The 25,051-nt window shown below is 43.9% G+C and overlaps 1 protein-coding gene across 2 annotated transcripts in view; it reads right to left on the bottom strand.

The window, feature by feature from the left end:
* The window catches only part of LOC110532096 (protein bassoon), a 200,593-nt gene extending 179,679 nt beyond the window's left edge, over nt 1-20,914 (bottom strand). For both annotated transcript variants that reach the window (XM_036988011.2, XM_090184322.1), the window contains exon 1: nt 20,572-20,914. In XM_036988011.2, coding sequence (XP_036843906.2) covers nt 20,572-20,744 — 173 coding nt within the window. In that variant the 5' untranslated portion in view covers nt 20,745-20,914. The remainder of the gene's footprint in view (nt 1-20,571) is intronic.
* Nucleotides 20,915-25,051: the final 4,137 nt, after the last annotated feature.

Raw genomic sequence — 25,051 nt, 5'->3', positions numbered from 1 at the left:
GGGGCCGAACTGAGACCAAAAGGCATCCTTGTGTAGTGGTATACCCCGATATGAGTGACAAAGGCTGTCACGTTCCTACTCTCTGGGTGTAGGGGAACATTGAGGTAGCCCTTGCAAAGGTCCAGCTTTGTAAAGACCGTCAACCTGTAGAAGTGACTGATCAGTTCCTCCATGGTCAGCAGCGGGTAACGATCAGGTATGATAGCCTTGTTGGCCGCTCTCAGATCCAAGTAGACCCGCAGCTCTCCAGACTTCTTTTTAGCGATGACCAAGTTGGACACCCATGGGAAAGCGAGTTGGACACCCATTGTGTAGCTCCTTAGTGACCTCCTTGCATAAAGCCAGTGGAATACGGTGTAGAGGTTGAATGACTGGAGTCACCGTAGGGTCGAGGAGGGGCTTTTGTGTGATTGTTGTCAGGGCACCTACGCCGTTGAAGGGGGCCTCCATGGGGAGGCCACGTGCACTATTGTTAAGCCACTGTTGTCCCTCAGAGAGAACCCCAGACTGGTGAACAGGTCCAGGCCTAAGATATTAGTGCCCTGATGTGGAAGGGGAACTGAGTGAGGACCCTGTTGCCATTCTGCACAGGTGAGGGTGTAAAGCCGATGACATCAATCACTGAGTGCCTATATCCGTACAGGCTAAAGCTGGGCGGCTGGAGGCGCAGGTGGGATAAGAACTGCTCGTAGGTGGCATTTTTGAGGAGCATGAGAGGAATGCAGGAGTCACCCAGGTATACAGCGCAAGTGGAAAACCCACTCGGGTTTGAGCCAACCGTGTGAATGACAGCAGGGGGTGTGTCCATGGGGCATGAGCGTTGGAGCACAGGGGCCTGGGATGGAGCTGACCTACACCACTTTGAAAAATGGTTTGTATCTGACATTGTCTACTTGTCTGTCCACGAGCAGGGCAGTCAGGAGCACATGCTTTGTGTCTATTGGAACCACAGTTGGCACACCGTTGACGCGCCTGGGGTTTCATCAACTGCACTGAGGCATTCATGTCACTGTCTGAGTGACAGCTACACTATGAGCACTAAGACTGCTGCACAGCTTGAATGGCACTGGTATCATGTGTCTGTACCTCAGATATCTTAGTTGCACAGTGAACTACTGATTACACTTGGGAAGCTATGGGTACAGCTTTTGCTAAAGTCAGATCATCATCTTCAAGGAGAAGCCTCTCCCGCACGAGTGAGCTTGAGGTTCTTTCAATTAACTGGTCCCTGATAATTTAATCTCTAAGATAACCAAACTGACATGACTGCGTTATCCATTTAAGATCGTTGACATACTGTGCTTGCTGCCCGAAAATGCAGCCTTTTTAGAAGCACACTCTGTTTCTTTGCAAAATGTCCATCCAAAAGTTCAACAGCTGTATCATGTGTGTGCTTCCCCAAGCTCTTGGAAGATGTGCAGGCCCTTGGCACTGTCACGTGTGCTCCCTCTCCGGCCTCTAGGTCACCAGGCTGCTCGTTATGGTGCACACCTGTCACCATCGTTACACGCACCTGCGCATCGTCAGACTCACCTGGACTCCATCACTTCCTTGATTACCTGCCCTATATATGTCACTCCCCTTGGTTCCTTCCCCAGGCATCATTGTTTCTGTTTCATGTCTGTGCATTGTTCGAGGTTATTGTCTTGTATTATGTTCCGTTTATTTTATTAAAACACTCACCCCCTGAAATTGCTTTCCGACTCTCAGAGCACATCGTTACAGGCGCTGAGAGAGTGGAGAGGAATGTCCCCTTTCCTCTTAAGGCTAACCACATCCAGTCCGGTAGCTAGCATGTACAGTGGGGAGAACAAGTATTTGATACACTGCCGATTTTGCAGGTTTTCCCACTTACAAAGCATGTAGAGGTCTGTAATTTTTTTATCATAGGTACACTTCAACTGTGAGAGACGGAATCTAAAACAAAAATCCAGAAAATCTAATTGTATGATTTTTAAAGTAATTCATTTGCATTTTATTACATGACATAAGTATTTGATACATCAGAAAAGCGGAACTTAATATTTGGTACAGAAACCTTTGTTTGCAATTACAGAGATCATATGTTTCCTGTAGTTCTTGACCAGGTTTGCACACACTGCAGCAGGGATTTTGGCCCACTCCTGCATACAGACCTTCTCCAGATCCTTCAGGTTTTGGGGCTGTCACTGGGCATTACGAACTTTCAGCTCCCTCTAAAGATTTTCTATTGGGTTCAGGTCTGGAGACTGGCTATGCCACTTCAAGACCTTGAGATGCTTCTTACGGAGCCACTCCTTAGTTGCCCTGGCTGTGTGTTTCTTCATGCTGGAAGACCCAGCCACGACCCATCTTCAATGCTCTTACTGAGGGAAGGAGGTTGTTGGCCATGATCTTGCGATACATGGCCCCATCCATCCTCCCCTCAATACGGTGCAGTCGTCATGTCCCCTTTGCAGAAAAGCATCCCCAAAGAATGATGTTTCCACCTAAATGCTTCACGGTTGGGATGGTGTTCTTGGGGTTGTACTCATCCTTCTTCTTCCTCCAAACACGGTGAGTGGAGTTTAGACCAAAATGCTCTATTTTTGTCTCATCAGACAACATGACCTTCTCCCATTCCCCCTCTGGATCATCCAGATGGTCATTGGCAAACTTCAGACGGGCCTGGACATGCACTGGCTTGAGCAGGGGGACCTTGCGTCCGCTGCAGGATTTTAATCCATGACGGCGTAGTGTGTTACTAATGGTTTTCTTTGAGACTGTGGTCCCAGCTCTCTTCAGGTCATTGACCAGGTCCTGCCGTGTAGTTCTGGGCTGATCCCTCACCTTCCTCATGATCATTGATGCCCCACAAGGTGAGATCTTGCATGGAGCCCCAGACCGAGGGTGATTGACCGTCATCTTGAACTTCTTCCATTTTCGAATAATTGCGCCAACAGTTGTTTGCCTATTTTCCTGTAGCCCATCCCAGCCTTGTGCAGGTCTACAATTTTATCCCTGATGGCCTTACACAGCTCTCTGGTCTTGGCCATTGTGGAGAGGTTGGAGTCTGTTTGATTGAGTGTGTGGACAGGTGTCTTTTATACAGGTAACGAACAGGTGCAGTTAATACAGGTAATGAGTGGAGAACAGGAGGGGTTCTTAAAGAAAAACTAACAGGTCTGAGAGCCGGAATTCTTATAGGTTGGTAGGTGATCAAATACTTATGTCATGCAATAAAATGCAAATTAATTACTTAAAAATCATACAATGTGATTTTCGTTTTAGATTCCGTCTCTCATAGTTGAAGTGTACCTATGATAAAAATTACAGACCTCTACATGCTTTGTAAGTAGGAAAACCTGCAAAATTGGCAGTGTATCAAATACTTGTTCTCCCCACTGTATGTGTCAGAGAAATTGTATAGGAAGAGAGACTGCAGATTCTTTCAAACAATTTTAATATAAAATTTGCAAAAACGAAGAATAGTCAGAGTTAGTCAGAGTCTCAACAGAGTTGAAAGCTCCATGAACAGAGTTGGCTCTCAGCTTTTATAGAGACGTCCAACCTCTTTGTCTATTTGGCAGAAAGCAGATGTGTGCAAACATGGGTGGGGAACATAGTGTATAAAAGGTGTTTAGCTTGTCTGTGCAGATTAAGATAGCTGACATTGTCACCATTGTCTGTTCCTTCCTGCAAATTTCCACACAGAGGAGTTCCTACAGATAGTACAAACAGGATGTCACATACTGAGGTCGCACCCGGCTCTTATCTGTACGCCCAGACGTATGGCTAAGTCACACAAGACAAGACTGCATCAGCAAAAAAAACACTAGAATATAACAATGGACAATTCGAGGTAAAAAACAGCATAGTATGTCTAATGTTGTAATTCTCCACAACATTTCCTCCCTTTTGAGACTAAGTCCCAAACTAATGGAAAATGACTAACAAGTATTTTCATCAAGCAAGCATGAACATAATTTGGAAAGAGTGAAAAGGAAAGACATTCTTACACTTAGTACATAAAAATGGTAAATTACCTGTCAGAGTTTCAAACCTTCACATAGTACAATTCATTCTTAGAAGGGGAAAGGAACATTTGAATAAACATCAGTACACACTTCATCACCACAGACAAGGAAATCACTTGGTGTTTGTTTGCGAGATCACTGCTGAGCTCTTTCAGATGTTCCACTACAATAGTCAAGTTACCCTCACCCTGGGGTATGAATGTACAGCAATGGTCACCTATCATTTGGCACACTCTGCAGGAGATGTGATGTTACTACTACAGCAAACTTCCCTTCAGTTTGAGGTGGCCTATTGTATACAGGGATCTGTGGCTATAATTTCAAGTGTTGTACCTTCTTTAACAAACCCCTCACTGAAAGTTGACAATAGTGTGTGAAATGACAACACTATCTCTGCTACAATCTGCAACTAACACCCTTATGCAAACATTTTGTCTCAAATACATGCCCCATATGTACTTAGCCTCCAGTTACAAGTACATAAATCATTCCATCTTACCCATAACATGTTAGTCACTACTTCTAGTCCACTTCTATAGTTATAAACATACTCAAGTCCATTGTACTGCATAATCCAGAAAGCCATATGTATTGATTCGCATTAACATTTTAATTATAATAGCATGGTAAAACAAAACCCCTACTATCAATGTCCCCATCATGGTTATACAACCCACATTTAGAATGACAGTCCTTAGTGCTTCACGTCGAGTCATTCAAATTCAAGACCCTCAACTTGGCACACACAGACACGGTTAGAATGTACATTTACAAACAGTATATTCATCATGTATTCACCAGCATGAACAATTCTCATCACTTGTGGTAATGACAGATTGGTATCTCAATGTATTTTAATCTAAATTCTAATAAACTTCCCAGTGTTTAGACCTCCAAAATCAACATGATACTTCAAATAAACAGTTTAGGGCAACCCTAAATCAATTTTCAGGCACAGTTGACCGTCCCCCTCCTTCACAGCACTCTTCTTCTGGTGTTTCTTCATGTTCTGCTTCAGATAGTGTTTCAGTTCATCCTCCCAATGGCGCATATTCAAAATGGATGGCCCTTGATAATGTCTCTCACCTGAGCCGCTCTGTCTTTTACAGTCCATTATGTCTTGTCCATTTTCCTACCAGTACACCAGCGGAATGAAATACGTTTTGACAGGATCTCTTTCCATGATCACTCCACGTGGACTCATGTCGCACTCCTGAGAGAAAAGGCATGAGAGAAAAGGCAGTTGATAGCTTCGACTGGATGCTGTGTACGTACTGGTTGCTGGCTCGGACGCAGGTCTCACGGTAGGAGTGGTGAAGGACAAGGTCATAGTGAACGCCATTTCTTCAGTTGGTTAGGGAGGGGGGTGAAGTTCACACTGTTATCATCAATGTATTCTTTCCATGCATCACAAGATACCATCTGTAGTCACTATCGCCATAACTTCGAAAGAGGACAGACCAAAACAAAATTTTAAGACATTCACCCCATGACAATTATTACTTTCCCAATTTTCTTAATACCAACATTTCTAAGACAAATCTCAAAGAGCATAACAACACACTTGTTGAAACCATTTTGCAAATTTGCTTATATTCCCTTATCATACTGGCGACCTCCCCGCAGAGTTACCCCTTAGGGAGAAATCCCGACTGTACAGCAGACCCAATCTGGTGAGATTTGTTTCAAAACAAGGCAAAAACAAACACAATAACAGCAATACACTTGTTCATATAAACTAGAGATGGGAAAAACGTTTTTCTTTTATAGGCAGACTTGTGAAGAAACAAATGTGCATATTTACCAAAGGCCCCAGGGGACCGGTAATTAAAAAAACAACAACACTGCCTGTTAAATCAAAAATAAACTAATTAGAATAACAAATCAAATTAAAACTATAACTCCATAAGGAAATAGTTGTATCCCGTAAGATAATGATAAAATAGACTAGAGACAGGTGTCCCTCATTCAGGGGCAGCACTCCCTCTCTCCTTCTCGTGTTCTAAATCACACATAGGACTATTGCTAAATTATAAACTTCTTCCTAATTATTAGTGTTTACATAGTGTCACACCCTGGTCAAAGTATTTTGTGTTTATCTTTATTTATTTGGTCAGGCCAGGGTGTGGCATGGGTTTTTGTATGTGGTGTGTATTTATGGGGATTGTAGCTAGTGGGGTGTTCTAGCTAAGTCTATGGCTGTCTGAAGTGGTTCTCAATCAGAGGCAGGTGTTTATCGTTGTCTCTGATTGGGAACCATATTTAGGCAGCCATATTCTTTGAGTTTGTCGTGGGTGATTGTCCTTAGTGTCATTGTTCTGTGTTAGGTTACACAAGTATAGGCTGTTTCGGTTTTCGTTAAGTTTATTGTTTTGATAGTGTTTGTGTTTAGTGTGTTACTTCATTAAACATGGATTGCAATAGACACGCCGCATTTTGGTCCGACTCTCCTTCTCACCAAGAAAACCGTTACAGAATCACCCACCACAAAGGGACCAAGCAGCGTGTCAACAGGCAGGAACAGCCCAAAGTGGAGTACAGTATGGACTATACTTCTTGGGAGGAGATAGACAGGTGGGCGGTCGACCCAGGGAGAGTGCCGGAGCCCGCCTGGGATTCGATGGAGCAGTGCGCGGAAGGATATAGGAGAATGGAGTTTGCGAAGCAAGCAAGGCGGCGCGGACGGAGGCCCCATAGTCAGCCCCAAAAATTTATTGGGGGGGGGGGGCTCAGGGAGAGTGTGGCAGAGTCAGGAGCCAGACCTGAGCCAACTCTCCCTGTTTATCGTGAGGAGCCAAGGAGGAGACCAGAACCAGAGCCGGTGTTGGAGGTGAGCGAAACAGAGACTGTGAAGGAGTTAATGGGGAAATTGGAGGAGAGAGAAATGAGGGAGTTGCTGTGTTGGTGTTTTAAACATGGAATTCGCCCGACGGAGCGTGTCGGGGATTTGATGGCACCTGGGTCAGCGCTCCATACTCGTCCTGAGGTGCGTGTTAGTCGGCTGGTGAAGATGGTGCCAGTCTCACGTACCAGGCCTCCTGTGCACCTCCCTAGCCTTGCACGTCCTGTGCCAGCACCGCTCTCAAGATCTCCAGTACGCCTTCACGGTCTAACCCATCCTGTGCCACCTCCACACCCCAGCCCTCCGGTAGCAGCTCCCCGCACCAGGCTTCCTGTGCGTGTCCTCGGCCCAGTACCGCCAGCACCGCGCATCAGGCCTACAGTGCGCCTCGCCTGTCCAGCGCTGTCGGAGCCCTTCTCCTCTCCAGCGCTGTCGGAGTCTCCCGCCTGTTTAGCGCTGTTAGAGCCTTCCTTCTCTACAGCGCTGCCGGAGTCTCCCGCCTGTTCAGAACTGCCAGTTAGCATAGAGCTGCCAGTTAGCATAGAGCTGCCAGTTAGCATAGAGCTGCCAGTTAGCATAGAGCTGCCAGTCTGCAAGGAGCTGCCAGTCTGCAAGGAGCTGCCAGTCTGCATAGAGCTGCCAGTCTGCAAGGAGCTGCCAGTCTGCATAGAGCTGCCAGTCTGCAAGGAGCTGCCAGTCTGCAAGGAGCCGCCAGAGCTGCCTGTCTGCAGGATGCCGCCAAAGCTGCCAGTCTGCAAGGAGCCGCCAGAGCTGCCAGTCTGCAAGGAGCTGCCAGTCTGCAAGGAGCCGCCAGGGCCGCCAGTCTGCAAGGAGCAGCCAGGGCCGCCAGTCAGCATGGAGCAGCCAGGGCCGCCAGTCAGCATGGAGCAGCCAGGGCCGCCAGTCAGCATGGAGCAGCCAGGGCCGCCAGTCAGCATGGAGCAGCCAGGGCCGCCAGTCAGCATGGAGCAGCCAGGGCCGCCAGTCAGCATGGAGCAGCCAGGGCCGCCAGTCAGCATGGAGCAGCCAGTCAGCATGGAGCAGCCAGTCAGCATGGAGCAGCCAGAGCAGCCAGTCAGCATGGAGCAGCCAGAGCAGCCAGTCAGCATGGAGCAACCAGAGCTGCCAGTCAGCATGGAGCAGCCAGTCAGCATGGAGCAGCCAGAGCTGCCAGTCAGCATGGAGCAGCCAGTCAGCATGGAGCAGCCAGAGCTGCCAGTCATCATGGAGCTGCCAGTCATCATGGAGCAGCCAGTCAGCATGGAGCTTCCAGATCTGCCAGTCGACCAGACTCTTCCAGATCTGCCAGTCGACCAGACTCTTCCAGATCTGCCAGTCGACCAGACTCTTCCAGATCTGCCAGTCGACCAGACTCTTCCAGATCTGCCAGTCGACCAGACTCTTCCAGATCTGCCAGTCGACCAGACTCTTCCAGATCTGCCAGTCGACCAGACTCTTCCAGATCTGCCACTCGACCAGACTCTTCCAGATCTGCCAGTCGACCAGACTCTTCCAGATCTGCCAGTCGACCAGACTCTTCCAGATCTGCCAATCAGCCAGGATCTGCCAGTCAGCCAGGATCTGGTAGATTCATCAACCTGCCTGAACTTCCTCTCACTCCTGAGCTTCCTCTCACTCCTGAGCTTCCTCTCACTCCTGAGCTTCCCCTCAGTCCCGAGCTGCCTCAGTCCCGAGCTGCCCCTCAGTCCCGATCTGCTCCTCAGTCCAGTGGGGTTCTGGGTGAGGACTACTAGGCCATGGTCGGCGGCGAGGGTGGACTATCCAGGGACGCGAGGAGAAGGGACTAAGACATTGATTGAATGGGGTCCACGTCCCGCGCCGGAGCCGCCACCATGGACAGACGCCCACCCGGACCCTCCCTATTGTTTGGAGGTGCGTTCGGGAGTCCGCACCTTAGGGGGGGGGTTCTGTCACACCCTGGTCAAAGTATTTTGTGTTTATCTTTATTTATTTGGTCAGGCCAGGGTGTGGCATGGGTTTTTGTATGTGGTGTGTATTTATGGGGATTGTAGCTAGTGGGGTGTTCTAGCTAAGTCTATGGCTGTCTGAAGTGGTTCTCAATCAGAGGCAGGTGTTTATCGTTGTCTCTGATTGGGAACCATATTTAGGCAGCCATATTCTTTGAGTTTGTCGTGGGTGATTGTCCTTAGTGTCATTGTTCTGTGTTAGGTTACACAAGTATAGGCTGTTTCGGTTTTCGTTAAGTTTATTGTTTTGATAGTGTTTGTGTTTAGTGTGTTACTTCATTAAACATGGATTGCAATAGACACGCCGCATTTTGGTCCGACTCTCCTTCTCACCAAGAAAACCGTTACACATAGCCCATTTAAATCTCAACCCCATTGTTTTCTATCCCTTTTCTTTCCCTCAGAAACCATTTAAAAACATTTCAAACATTTCCCTCATTCTGCGTACCCAGTTTACAACCAAATTAAAAAAAGACCCCACACAATAAATCAAACATGTTATTAACACCACTTAACAAATATTCATAACAATTGAGTGTTGTGTGCGTGTTGGTGTTCGTGGTAAAATGTAAGGCAAAACAAATAAATGGCCAGGCCTTACTTATTTGGGAGCTCCCTTTACTCCCGAATCCGGATACCTTCATACTTTATAAAACTGCATAATTTCACTAACTACTCTCCCATTGCAAACATTCAAATGCAGAGAAAATAAACATTTTGTTAGTTTTCATTTTGCTATATCTTAAATCAGTCCAAACAATAACAATTTGAAATTCGGACTTCCCATTTCCTTTGTTACCTTCACTAGTCTACATCTCTGTCTCCTTTAACTCATGAAGTCATCTTAATCACAATCACCCAGTACACTTCCCTTCCACCCTAACACTTTCCCTCTAAAATCTCTACTATACTCTACCTTTGTCTTTCCATCTAACGTTACTTAGAAAAGTTTTAAATTACAGTCCGATAAGTTTTGTTTACAGGGATGCCACTGTCCTCCCTCCACTCATTAATCATTTGCTTTAATCCACCCCATTTATGTATCCTTTATTTAGCATGTACTACCCTTAGACACGGCAACATTTGTCTTGCCACCTACAGTAGTCTAACGATTTACTCCCTATCACACCCTGATCTGTTTCACCTGTCCTTGTGATTGTCTCCACCCCCTCCAGGTGTCACTTATTTTCCCTGGTGTATTTATCCTGGGGTTTTCAATCTCTCTGTGCCAGTTCATTATGTTATGTTTATGTTTAAAAAGAACCAAACAAGCACTTGTTCTCAGTTAAGGCTGACATTTATCTCAATGAGTAGCATCTAAAATACAACGGAAATTGAACCACCAAATCACCTAGTGATTTCCGATAAAAACATATCAACAAAATACTGTCCAATCGATGATACAAATCATGGGTGCTATACTAAACAATCAGTGCTGAACACAACACGTGGTTCTATTTAAAGTAATGTTCTCAGAACGTTCAGAGAATGTTAAGAAACAACGTTCTTCTGTGGGAATTTTAGTACTTCAGCATAACGTTTTTCTGCAGTCAGAATATTAAGAAAACATTCCATAATAACTACAAGAAAACATTAGTAATGTTCAAAGAGTGTTCTAAGAAAGTTATTTAAAAACATACATTCAGTTGTCATTGTCACAAAACGATCCTCTATCTTGTTAAGTGTGTTCAGGTGTGTTGGCCACACCCACTATTTTAGCCACAACTGATCTTAATGAGTGCTGGTTTCCTTTTGAAAATGGGTACTTTTGAATAGACTAAAATGAACAACTTCGTATGAATTAAAAACCACACGGCATGCTAGTTCTATCGTGGAGTGCAGTGGACTAACTCAATGGATAGAGAGCGGAAGAACATAGGTTTGAATCTCACTGACGGCATGCCAGAATCAAAACAAAATGTGTTTGCATGATTAATGCCTAAGCAAATAAATGTCCTTGTCCTATCTGTGCTTGGATTTCAAAACAGTTACACTAGCAGTGTTAATACATGTCTTATTGAAACATTCAGCGAACATTTTAAGGAAGTTATTCAAAAACCTCCAAATGACCTTTTAAATTGTTCTTCAAAACATTCACAACATTTAGAGAATGTTCTCAGAACACCTTCAAATACCTATAATTATAGAACCTCCCAGGAAAACATTCAGGGACCATAGTAAAACATTCTCAGAACCTCCTTGCAACCTAAAAATTATACATTCCCAGAAGAGGCAACATTTTCACATCCATTCTCAGAACATTTTAAAAAAACAGGCAGTTTTACCAGTCAGGAAACATATGGCTTCATTCCCAGAATCAAGGGAGACCCAAAACTTAAATTCCCACAACTTCCAAGGAACCAAATGTGCTATCTGGTTCGCTCTGCCATTGTTGACTAGACTTCTGAAGACACCAATCAAAATGTGTTGATAACTATGCAGGAAAAATTATCTTACTGACATAATTAGTCCAACCCGAGGGAAAGTGAAGGTATTACCATACTGTTTACATCTATCTATCCTTTGTAGATATGAGAGGGAAAAACAACAGGGTCAGAGGGAAGGGAAGCAGCTACAGTAGAGCAGGGTTTTCCAAACTCAGTCCTGCCTCCCACCGGGTGCACGTTTTGATTTTTGGCCAAGCACTACACAGCTGACTCAAATAACCAACTCAGAATTAAGGTTTAGCCCCAGGACCAAGTTTGGGAAAAACCTTTGTTAGAGCATGGCTGTTCAATTCCGGTCTTGGAGGGCCGAAACACTTCTGGTTTTTGTTTCTACCTGGGTGTTAATTGCACTCATCTGGTGTCCCAGGTCTGAATTAGTCCCTTAATTAGAAGGAGAGGATTCAAAACATAAGTGTTTCAGCCCTCTAAGACCGACATTGAGTCAGAAGATTTGAATCCATCTTTCGCCTCCTACAACAGCCCACAGTTCTGGAGTACACAGATGGGAGTGAAGGAATCATGATTTGTGTGATGGAAGAGGGAGCGATTTGAGCCAATTAAACCAGCCAATCAGAAAGCAGACAAAAAAATATGACCAAACCTTTGGAATCATCAATCAACAGACCTAAATGGAAAATCCAGTTACTCATTTTAATGGTGGTAAAACAGTAGGCCTACATTTTTTGTTTTATGCTTGGCAAAGTTCTGCAGACTCCAAATTGCAATGGGTGCAGTGCAATGCTTAGAAAAAATAAGCCAAGTAACGAGGGTTGTGACCACACAGCTTTCAGTCAATGTAGAAAAAGTTTGAATAAAAAGTAGAGGCTGTTCTTGGGCAGTGAACCACAGTGAAGGAAATTGGACATCGCAGCGCCTAAAATGACATACCCAAATCGAACTGCCTGTAGCACAGGCCCTGAATCAAGGATATTCATATTCTTGGTACCATTTGAAATGGAAACACTTTGAAGTTTGTGGAAATGTGAAAGGAATGTAGGAGAATATAACACAAAATGTCTGGTAAAAGATAATGCAAAGAAAAAAACAACTGTTCTTTTGTATTTTTTTTGTACCATCATCTTTGAAATGCAAGAGAAAGGCCATAATGTATTATTCCAGCCCAAGTGCAATTTAGATTTTGGCCACTAGATGGCAGCAGTGTATGTGCAAAGTTTTAGACTGATCCAAAGAACCATTGTATATTTGTTAAAAATGTGGTATAAAGACTACCCAAATGTGCCTAATTTGTTTATTAATCATTTTTCATGATCAAAATTGTAAACTCTCCTCAAACAATAGCATGGTATTATTTCACTGTAATAGCTACTGTAAATTGGGACAGTGCAGTTAGATTAACAAGAATTTAAGCTTTCTGCCAATGTCAGATATGTCTATGTCCTGGGAAAAGTTCTTGTTACTTACAACCTCATGCGAATCGCATTAGCCTACGCTAGCTCAACCGTCCCATGGAAGGGACACCGACCCCGAGGAAGTTAACTTAGGAGTCATGTTAAGGAAAATCTCTGCGCTTTAAATGCTGCTGCCCTGACTGGGTCAGAAAATGGTAGAAGTTGGAATCTTTGGCAGTCGGAGTATGTGTCTGCGACCCCTCTGGCCTCTGCATATGGATACTGGTAGCCATGATTCACTACAGCCATGAGTAGGGAGTCTGGTCATAGACAATCTTTACCATTGACCACTCCATGCAGGTTGCTGTTTCAATGCAGGTAGTTGTAGCATTTAAAGTCACAGAGACACAGGCGCACAGACACACACACACACACACACACAACTATTTTCAAACCCTTTTCAATGACAAAGACAAGGACCAAGCATGTAAAAACTATAGACCAGCTCAACCCCTTGGAGCCACTAGGCCTTTTATAGAGCAGTGGAGTGGATGCTGTAGCGTACTACAGTACCCTAGTATGATGCTATTGTAAGGGAGGGATTTTTTTGATAAATTGGAAAAGACCTGGACACACCAGCCTGGCCTCTCAGACTAGACCTAACATAGTAAACGTACACAGCAAATCTGACATCAGAATTTTAACACCCGCAGTGTTAAATGTAACAGTTTCTTAGAAATTATGTGAACCACCGAAATAGTGTTAAATGTCCCCATTACTGTCATCCTATCTCCCAAGTCAAATTTTCCTTTGATTGACCAAAACATAATCTGTCATATTTGTACACTATTAAAATGTTCAGAATTGAAGAAATTGTACCTTTACTCTCCTCTCTAACTATCAGGAAGACTGAAAGAACAGGCTGAGTGGGCAGTGGGGCTTATATTCATGAGCTTTCCTTGACTGACAGCTCTTTGAAACACCCTTGTGGTTGTTGCCAGGTAACAAGGTAAACAATGTGCCGCATGTCATTCTGAGATTCTGAGCCTAAATAGTAGGCCTCAACCCATTTTCTCTGCAAAATGCTCTCATTGTCAACAGAGCTGAACATGGCCTGGAGGATATCAGACAAACAGAATCAATACACAATTGCATTTCTATTGTTTTGTGACTAATTACAGAATACAGTTCACTGATACACTTCTTCACAAGGATTAGTAAAGCCGGAGTCACCTTAGAAGCTTAGATATAAGTGAATGCACATATAAAAAACTGCATACAATAAATGAACTGGACAATGTATAGGTGCCTCTGCATTACCATTATAAACGACAATATGTTCAGAACTGTAAGTATTGATCAGACATTTATTTGATCTTATACAATTAGGCCAGCATAGTTGAAATATTGATCAACATGAACACATAAAGGTGACAAAATAATGCAGAGACATCATTTGACATAAAAATATATATAATTAGAGAAAGCGTAACATAGTCCCCCCGGCTGCCCTACATTGTGCAGGACCCATTGATTCATACAATTTATAACACTCATCTCCTGTCCGAATGCTTGAAAAACAACTATGAGAAGTAACTAAGTATATCCTATCGCGTAAAAGTGAATTACTTAGGCTTTAGGAAACACAACCAACTACAGAGACTGATGGGGAGGGAGAGGAGGGGGACAAATCCAGCTGTGACTTCCTCCTTGTCAGACCTCACACTGGGCAGAAAGGGTTCCTGGGATGGACAGTTCGCACAGGTTCCCCACATATTGGCTCTGGATCAAGGAGGACATTGTTGAAGAGGGGATCCAGGAGCCTGTCTACATAGACTGTAAAGGGAAATGTTTGTTATACGGCTAGTGAATTACATTTCCTTTTACTTAGTGTTCTGAGTTACGATGCTACCAATTCATTGACGTAGTGATCAACTCATTCTACAATGTGTTTTCTGGTGTTTTTGAAGTACTCAATTTCAAATATTCAATATTTGGTTGCGCACTTTTTGGTGAAACGTTTTAATGTTTGTATTTGGAATGTTTGTGTGCCTGAAATGCTCATATGATGCAGATTTGAAATGAATAACTATGACTTACAGTTTTGTTGGGTCTGTCTTCACAGGCTTCACAGCATATACACCCCCCCCCCCCTCCCTCCCTCCCCTTCTTTGCCTTGGGAAAGCTCATTTTGTTTCACAGCATTCCTGCTGTGGTGGTTGCCTGGGAAGCTGTGCAGACAGAGTAGTTGTTGCATTTTCTAAAATGTCTATCATTACAGCTTGATGATAGTGGAGAGACAACAGGAGATGGAAAGTGAAATAATAATACCACCCCTCCCAATCATCATGATTAGCCCCAATGATACAAGCTACATATTACACATTTTGTATTGTAGATATATAGTGATGTACTGTTTTATTTTTTTTTATTTTTGTGCGATCATGTGTTTGGAGCCCAGGAAGAGTAGCTGCTGAATGGGGATCCCTAATAAATACAAATACAATAGAATGAAAAAAATACGAATTTCAGCGGTAAATTGCAAATACTATACATACCCGCAACTCCTTTTGTGGACAACATTCCTTCGTGTCAGCTGTGTGCGCTGGCAGTTCTCAGACACTTAGGGTTTAGGGATGGAAGAACAAAAACCATATAGTGACTATCAGGTGTGTTACAGAAAATGTACCATTCACAAGTCAAAGCAGCCATCGTTGCATTATCTAATGTTAGACCCCGGATCCCCTCAAAATGTTGGCTACCGTGTCAGACTCATCCAACTCTGATACTTACATTATGCTCAGCGCTTGCAAGATCCTCTGTCAATGATGGTACAGCCTCCGTTCTCAGGATTAGCTTCCTGGCAAGACCCATCGAATGTTCTCCCCAATTGATAAAGCAACATCCCTTGAAACGTTCACTGCACATGATCATAATTTTCTGTGCAGCCTGTCCACCTGAAATGAAAATCAGCCACTGCTGTCGGATGTCTTCATTCTTCTTCCACAGTATGGCATCCAATCACAACACAGTGTGCTCTTGCCGGCATAAGTAGCTTGCTAGCTAGCAGTCCCACCACAGATGAAAGGTCACCGGTATCTTTGATCGTACTTTCTGCTTGAGCTAGCTACCAGTAGCTTACGGTTTGTAAACAAAGCCAAAGCAAGGCGCAGGCGCATATGTGATGGCGGTTTTAAGGCAGTACATATTTAAATGAGTTAAGATGATTAGACGCTACCATTGGTGTATTACATTTCCGTCTTTATGTGACGTTGTATAAAGCTGGAAGTAAATCCTTGGTAACGCCTACCTCCTGAATCCAAGCGTTTGACATGTGGGGAAGGGACCAGTAACTTTATGAATGTACCAGCTACAGTTATTTTTCATGCTTTGAACTGGATTCATCCCTATATCGTCCTATTTGATGGAAAAACATGATTTTCACTGTTCGGAATTTAAACGAACACTTTTCAACGTGTTCACAAACTAGCTCCCCTAGAGTGTCAGTCCCTAACACCACGGGTGTTGCAAATTGCAACTTAAATGCTGTTGCTGTTACACCTTTTGAGTGTTAGGGAATAACACATGTTGTGTTACAGTATTTGGGGGGGGTTAGGGGTAGGGTTACCTGCCACAACACATTCTGGGGAGAATGATAATGCCCCTCCCACATCTTTTTCAGTTAATGGAGTTAATGGACTCGACACAGTGGAGTAAGAACAACACCAGGCAGTGTTGATTCCACTGTGATTCAAATAAGACTTAATTTATTCACTGCATGTTTTGTCAATTTCAATCCCACAGGTGTTAACCCCACTAGAATCAACACTCAGATAAAACACTCACAACACTGTAGACCTTAACACTGAGATTTGAACACTTGCAAATTTGCTGTATGATATGTTATGTTTGGTATGGTTACATAAGACAGTAAGTCTACTGTAATTTAGAGCACCCCAAGAACACATTGCCAAATTACAAACTCTTAAATCAATTGTTATAATCTTATAATGTTGTTCTAAAAGTTGGGTTTGAGGTTAACTTCAAATCAGCTCTAATTTTGGAAATAATCCCACAACATCCTGCGGCCAGCGTTACACGATCAATGAAAAACTTTGTAAAAAGTTTGTGAAAAAGTTTGTGAGAACGAGGCGGGAGAATTGGGAGTCGACTCGTCAATATGTGTGGCACATTTCATTACTTAAAACTTCTTTTAAGCATCTCAAACAGCCAGCAGCAACAGCAAATACCGTGAGAATGGAAGTGAGCAGGTCAGTGAAAGAGCTAGCTGGCTACCTCTATGCTAACGTTAGCTAGCTATAGTGCATTTACTTCCATCTAAATAACACTAATAAAACTAACCAAATGTAAACACGTCTGCAAGCTGTTGGTAGCTAACTGCTGATGCTGTCGTCTTATAGATCATACAAACCTATGTGAAAGAACAGTTTTGACAGCAACGGAGGTCACTTACTGTATAATTGCGGTAATCCGGCTATTCTGTGGCTCCGGGAGAGTTTTCTATTCAGCCTGCCGAGTGTGGGTTTATGCAACACTTCAGCCATGGATCCGATCTCGGATCTGGGGGCATTTCAGAGAAGCCCCCAGAGCCATGCTTTCTATGGAGGGGTGGATTGCGGATTTTTCTCAATGGGAAATTGTATTTTGTGATCTTAGGATCTCTGGATTTTGTTGGTATACTGCCATATCAATAAAATAGCTAGCTACGTTTGTCACTGGTATGAGCTAGTAAATATCCTAAACCCAGAGGCTGGTTGATTAGGGAGGATGGGTAGGATTACAGTGCATTCGGAAAGTATTCAGACCCCTTCCCTTTTTTTACAGAAATACCTTATTTACATAAGTATTCAGACCTGTTGCTATGAGACTCGAAATTGAGCTCAGGTGCATCCTGTTTCCATTGATCATCCTTGAGATACTTCTACAACTTGATTGGAGTCCACCTGTGGTAAACTCAATTGATTGGACATGATTTGTTAAGGCACAAATCTGTCTATATAAGGTCCCACAGTTGACAGTGCATGTCAGAGCAAAAACCAAGCCATGAGGTCTAAGGAATTGTCCGTAGAGCTCCGAGACAGGATTGTGTTGAGGCACAGATCTGGGCACGGGTACCAAAAAATGTCTGCGCATTGAAGATCCCCAAGAACACAGTGTCCTCCATCATTTTTAAATGGAAGAAGTTTAGAACCACCAAAACTCTTCCTATAGCAAATCACCCGGCCAAACTGAGCAATCGGGGGAAAAGGGCCTTGGTCATGGAGGTGACCAAGAACACGGTGATCACTCTGACAGAGCTCCAGAGTTCCTCTGTAGAGATAGAATAAACTTCCATACGGACAACCATCTTTGCATCACTCCACCAATCAGACGTTTATGGTAGTGGCCAGATGGAAGCCACTCCTCAGTAAAAGGCACATGACAGCCCGCTTGGAGTTTGCCAAAAGGCACCTAAAGGACTCTCAGACCATGAGAAACAAGATTCTCAGGTCTGATGAAACTAACAATGAACTCTTTGGCCTGAATGTCAAGCGTCACGTCTGGAGGAAACCAGGGACCGCTCATCACCTGGCCAATATCATGGGGATGTTTTTCAGCAGCAGGGATTGGGAGACTAGTCAGGATTGAGAGAAAGATGAACAGAGCAAAGTACAGAGAGAGCGCTCAGGACCTTAGACTGGGGCAAAGGTTCACCTTCCAGCAGGACAACGACCCTAAGCACACAGTCAAGACAACGTAGGAGTGGCTTCAGGACAAGTCTCTGAATGTCCTTTAGTGGCCCAGCCAGAGCCCAGACTTGAACCCGGTCAAACATCTCTGGAGAGACCTGAAAATAGATGTGCAGCGACGCTCCCGATCCAACCTGACAGAGTTTGAGAGGATCTGCAGAAACTCCATGAATACAGCTTGTAGCATTATACCCAAGAAGACTCAAGGCTGTAATCGCTGCCAAAAGTGAGTCAACAAAGTACTGAGTAAAGGGTCTGAATACTTATGTAAATGCGATATTTCCGTTTTTTTTTATTTCTTATACATTTCTAAAAACCTGTTTTTGCTTTGTCATTATGGGGTATTGTGTGTAGATTGATGAGGGAAAAAAACAATTGAATCCATTTTAGAACAAGGCTGTAACGTAACAGAATGTGGAGAAAGTCGAGGGGTCTGAATACTTTCCAAATGCCTTGTTTAACTCGAACATCTAGCAGCCCAAAAGTTGCACTTTTGAATCAAGTCATGGACAACTCTGGTATTTTAGCTAATTAGCAACTTTGCAACTTCTTAACTTGTTAGCTCACCCTTACCCCTAACCTTAATCCCTAACCTCTAGCCTAGCTAACATTAGCCACCTAGCCAATAGCCACAACAAATTCGAATTCGTAACATATCATACCTCGTTCCAATTTGTAACATATTGTACGAATTAGAGTTTGGAACGTATCATACCAATTGCAGGATGTAGCATATCGTATGAAATGGATGACGGACATCCACAAATTCATACATATCGTACCGAATGTAACATATCATACTATGTGGAGGGAATCAAATGTACATATACTATGTTTCGTCGACACCCTGAGGCCAGGTTGGACACACACACACGGTCTATGTGTCAGTCATAATGAACATGAAAATTGGGGCCCATTCCCTACAGGGAGCACACGTAGGCCCACATCCTAACACATGCACACACACAGTAGCATGATTAGCTCTTTCACACCTCATCTCAACACAGACCAAGTAGGCCTACTTATTACCCAGAACAGTTAGTCACTGTGATTTGTAGTTTGTAAAATGTGATGACAAGACTAGACGAAGGTGACAAAATAGGGGGAAAATAAATATGCTGTGTTGTCATATCACAGTCACACTCGTGTCCAAATGTCCTAGCAGGGGACAAGCCTAACACATCACCTCTAACTATACAACCACCAATAGAGCGATAATCGCGCAAAAGAGTGACGAGCCAATTCACGCTGCACGTGACTAGATAGGTTCACATGGACTTTTATTATGCCGTTATACCAACCCGCCACCGTTATGATCAACTGGGACTTTACATAATAACATTCTTGTGTGTCAATACTTGGAATTTATTTCATTTCAAATGCAGAAATGTCATTTTCCTGCAGCAGCTACGAGCTGTCATCCTTTCGAAGCTATCTAACCTATTATATAATGACGGATATGCTGTGTTAAGCTACACATTATTATCAAGCCATTAATATGTCTGTCTTTCTACAACACAATGCACAAATCTAAATAATATAAAGGACTGATTATTCGATGCATGTTCAATTAAATATTTGTTAGGCTATGCATTACCAATGAATGTCATTCTGCCAGCCATCCCAACACTGATGCGAGCTGGTACACACAACATCCAGAATCTGAAGATGGGGTCGTTTGCACATCATTATCGAGAGAGTGGCGACACGTACTTCAATGTCTTACGATAGCCTACATACTACTAGGCTAAACAACACACTCCCTCTCTCTCACACACACACACACAGACACACACACACAAAGCAGCAACAAAAGCATCCTACTCTGCAAGCGCCCATGCAGAAACGAATGAGCTCGAGCATCCTTCATGACAACCTCAAAATAAGCCACAATTCAGTGGTCATTTCTTTTAATGCTACATACTTTTTTTTTTACCAATGACTTTGCAGTTGATGAAGGGGTAACGCTACCCATGACAGGTCCCAACAGCTAGGCAAAAGCCAATTAAATCGTAAAAGCATCACAAAACCAAGTGCCAAAGCCTAACAGCATCGTTTCCCTGACTACAACACAACACGAGTATTTGACGATATAAATGATGTAAAGCATCATTTACAATGTCAAGTGTACAAGGATATCAAATCTATCATTTGTCAAATACTCGGCATCAACTGCACCGTTGCTAATGACAGGTCTTACCTATTAATTCCCGGTCCGCCACCCATTCCTCCCCCGGCAGCAGCACCATTGGCGGGCTTGTTGAGCTGTCCAGAGCCCAGTGGTGCTGAAATGGAACCAGGCGCTCCCGCCATAGAGATGGAGCCCGGTTCCCCGGGTTGTCCGCCTCCCTCGATGCTCCCTTCGTTCCCCATCCTTTCTGGTTAGGAGATCGAGGCGAGTAATTGTATTTCGACCGTTGTTATAATTATAATAATATCAAAGGCTCAGAGGAGCGAACTCAGCGATGCTGCTCCTCCAACGCCATCATCACCTCCGATCCAGAGACCTGCATGGGGCACGCGCACAGACGGAGGCGAGAAACAGCCAGGGCACGAGCTCTGCTGCTGACGCCGAGGTTGCCGTGCGCGTTCTTATATCAGAAGTATCTCCCGGTTCTTGGAGGAGAGAGACAGCCTAGAGGATATCTTGGGGGGGATGATCTGTTGTAGGATGCAGATGTCTAGAGTTACTTTCGTGGCATTTTAACATCAAGCCGAACTTATGACGTCGAGAACAAAAGTATTAGTATTGCAAAGAAAAATAATGATATTGAAAGCAAAACATCAACCCAGAAGTGTTGAGAGCAACAAACAAATAGCAAAGAAAATTATTAAGAAATGCGAGAGTAAATTAATTGTAAATTAATGCAAGACAATTCGTTTTCAGTTAAACATTTTTCTTCAATGTTCCCTTTCTTCGGCGATGTATTTTTGTACTTGCACGTTTTTTTATTCATTCCAGCAGTACTCCACCATAAATCCCACTGTGGTTTTGCCACTGAACCTATGCAGGGTTGGTCCTGGTTAGTCCCTGGGAGGGAGATCAGATGTTGCTGGTCAAATCCCATTGCCTCAGGCTAGTGATGGGGACATTACCCTGCATAGGGTGCCGTCTTTCGAATGTGATGTGAAACAGAAGTCCTGACCCTCGGTGGTCATTAAAAATCCCGTGGCGCTTATGGTAAAAGTAGCGGTGCTAGCCCCAGTGTCCTGGCTAAATTGGCAAACTGGCCGTATTCCATCATAGCCACCTAATTTGTATATACAGTGGGGCAAAAAAGTATTTAGTCAGCCACCAATTGTGCAAGTTCTCACACTTAAAAAGATGAGAGAGGCCTGTAATTTTCATCATAGGTACACTTCAACTATGACAGACAAAATTAGAAGAAAAAAAATCCAGAAAAACACATTGTAGGATTTTTAATGAATTTATTTGCAAATTATGGTGGAAAAAAATAAGTTTCTCAATACTTTGTTATATACCCTTTGTTGGCAATGACAGAGGTCAAACATTTTCTGTAAGTCTTCACAATGTTTTCACACTGTTGCTGGTATTTTGGCCCATTCCTCCATGCAGATCTCCTCTAGAGCAATGATGTTTTGGGGCTGTTGCAGGGCAACACAGACTTTCAACTCCTTCCAAAGATTTTCTATGGGGTTGAGATCTGGAGACTGGCTAGGCCACTCCAGGACCTTGAAATGCTTCTTACGAAGCCACTCCTTCGTTGCCCGGGCTGTGTGTTTGGGATCATTGTTTGGGATGTTCTGAAAGAGCTGCAAAACCTGGACCCGTACAAATCAGCTGGGCTTGACAATCTGGACCCTCTATTTCTGAAACTATCCGCCACCATTGTCGCAACCCCTATTACCAGCCTGTTCAACCTCTCTTTCATATCGTCTGAGATCCCCAAGGATTGGAAAGCTGCCGCAGTCATCCCCCTCTTCAAAGGGGGAGACACCCTGGACCCAAACTGTTACAGACCTATATCCATCCTGCCCTGCCTATCTAAGGTCTTCGAAAGCCAAGTCAACAAACAGGTCACTGACCATCTCGAATCCCACTGTACCTTCTCCGCTGTGCAATCTGGTTTCCGAGCCGGTCACAGGTGCACCTCAGCCACACTCAAGGTGCTAAACGATATCATAACCGCCATCGATAAAAGACAGTACTGTGCAGCCGTCTTCATCGACCTTGCCAAGGCTTTCGACTCTGTCAATCACCATATTCTTATCGGCAGACTCAGTAGCCTCGGTTTTTCGGATGACTGCCTTGCCTGGTTCACCAATTACTTTGCAGACAGAGTTCAGTGTGTCAAATCGGAGGGCATGCTGTCCGGTCCTCTGGCAGTCTCTATGGGGGTGCCACAGGGTTCAATTCTCGGGCCGACTCTTTTCTCTGTATACATCAATGATGTTGCTCTTGCTGCGGGCGATTCCCTGATCCACCTCTACGCAGACGACACCATTCTATATACTTTCGGCCCGTCATTGGACACTGTGCTATCTAACCTCCAAACAAGCTTCAATGCCATACAACACTCCTTCCGTGGCCTCCGACTGCTCTTAAACGCTAGTAAAACCAAATGCATGCTTTTCAACCGATCGCTGCCTGCACCCGCATGCCCGCCTAGCATCACCACCCTGGATGGTTCCGACCTAGAATATGTGGACATCTATAAGTACCTAGGTGTCTGGCTAGACTGCAAACTCTCCTTCCAGACTCATATCAAACATCTCCAATCGAAAATCAAATCAAGAGTCGGCTTTCTATTCCGCAACAAAGCCTCCTTCACTCACGCCGCCAAGCTTACCCTAGTAAAACTGACTATCCTACCGATCCTCGACTTCGGCGATGTCATCTACAAAATGGCTTCCAACACTCTACTCAGCAAACTGGATGCAGTCTATCACAGTGCCATCCGTTTTGTCACTAAAGCACCTTATACCACCCACCACTGCGACTTGTATGCGCTAGTCGGCTGGCCCTCGCTACATATTCGTCGCCAGACCCACTGGCTCCAGGTCATCTACAAGTCCATGCTAGGTAAAGCTCCGCCTTATCTCAGCTCACTGGTCACGATGGCAACACCCATCCGTAGCACGCGCTCCAGCAGGTGTATCTCACTGATCATCCCTAAAGCCAACACCTCATTTGGCCGCCTTTCGTTCCAGTACTCTGCTGCCTGTGACTGGAACGAATTGCAAAAATCGCTGAAGTTGGAGACTTTTATCTCCCTCACCAACTTCAAACATCAGCTATCTGAGCAGCTAACCGATCGCTGCAGCTGTACATAGTCTATTGGTAAATAGCCCACCCATTTTCACCTACCTCATCCCCATACTGTTTTTATTTATTTATTTTTCTGCTCTTTTGCACACCAATATCTCTACCTGTACATGACCATCTGATCATTTATCACTCCAGTGTTAATCTGCAAAATTGTAATTATTCGCCTACCTCATGCCTTTTGCACACATTGTATATAGACTCCCCCTTTGTTTTCTACTGTGTTATTGACTTGTTAATTGTTTACTCCATGTGTAACTCTGTGTTGTCTGCTCATACTGCTATGCTTTATCTTGGCCAGGTTGCAGTTGCAAATGAGAACTTGTTCTCAACTAGCCTACCTGGTTAAATAAAGGTGAAATAAAAAAAATCAAATAAAAATTGTCATGCTGAAAGACCCAGCCACGTTTCATCTTCAATGCCCTTGCTGATGTAAGGAGGTATGGAAGGAGGTTTTCACTCAAAATCTCACGATACATAGCCCCATTCATTCTTTCCTTTACACGGATCAGTCGTCCTGGTACCTTTGCAGAAAAACAGCACCAAAGCATGATGTTTCCACCCCCATGCTTCACAGTAGGTATGGTGTTCTTTGGATGCAACTCAGTATTCTTTGTCCTCCAAACACGACGAGTTGAGTTTTTACCAAAAAGTTATATTTTGTTTTCATCTGACCATATGACATTCTCCCAATCTTCTTCTGGATCATCCAAATGCTCTCTAGCAAACTTCAGACGGGCCTGGACATTTACTGGCTTAAGCAGAGAGCCAGAAATCTTGCTTGTTTGTGGGTGACCAAATACTTATTTTCCACCATAATTTGCAAATAAATTCATTAAAAATCCTACAATGTGATTTTCTGGATTTTTTTTCTCATTTTGTCTAACATAGTTGAAGTGTACCTATGATGAATTACAGGCCTCTCATCTTTTTAAGTGTGATAACTTGCACAATTGGTGGCTGACTAAATACTTTTTTGCCCCACTGTATCACTCCTCACCTCTCAACCATGCTAGTTGTTGCGTGGTGAGCATTCCGGAAAAAAATAGTTGCCACACATTGGTTGTGGATGAGGTGAGGTTTCCCTTTACTATGTAAAAGCTCTTTGATTACCTGATTAGAAAGGTGATGTATAAATCCAATCAATCAATCAATCCATTCTGTGTAGGCGGGTTTAGAGGAAGCATCTCCTTTGGTCAATCAGTTTTGGAGTAATGGTTCAGCCTCATGTTACAATAAGTGCCAAGGGATATTTTTGACCACATAGAATCAGGACATCCTTTTAACGTCCCATGTGAAAGACAGCAGCCTTGCCAGGGCAATGTCCCCGTCACTGCCCTGGGGCATTGGGATTTGATATTAACACCAGAGGGAAGAGTGTGCCCAACTGGCC

Source organism: Oncorhynchus mykiss, chromosome 9 (assembly GCF_057628025.1).
Source record: "Oncorhynchus mykiss isolate SJ-2025 chromosome 9, ASM5762802v1, whole genome shotgun sequence".
Taxonomy (NCBI): Eukaryota; Metazoa; Chordata; class Actinopteri; order Salmoniformes; family Salmonidae; genus Oncorhynchus; species Oncorhynchus mykiss.
The sequence above is the reverse complement of the archived record's forward strand: the minus strand, read 5'-3'. Positions and strand labels throughout refer to the sequence as shown.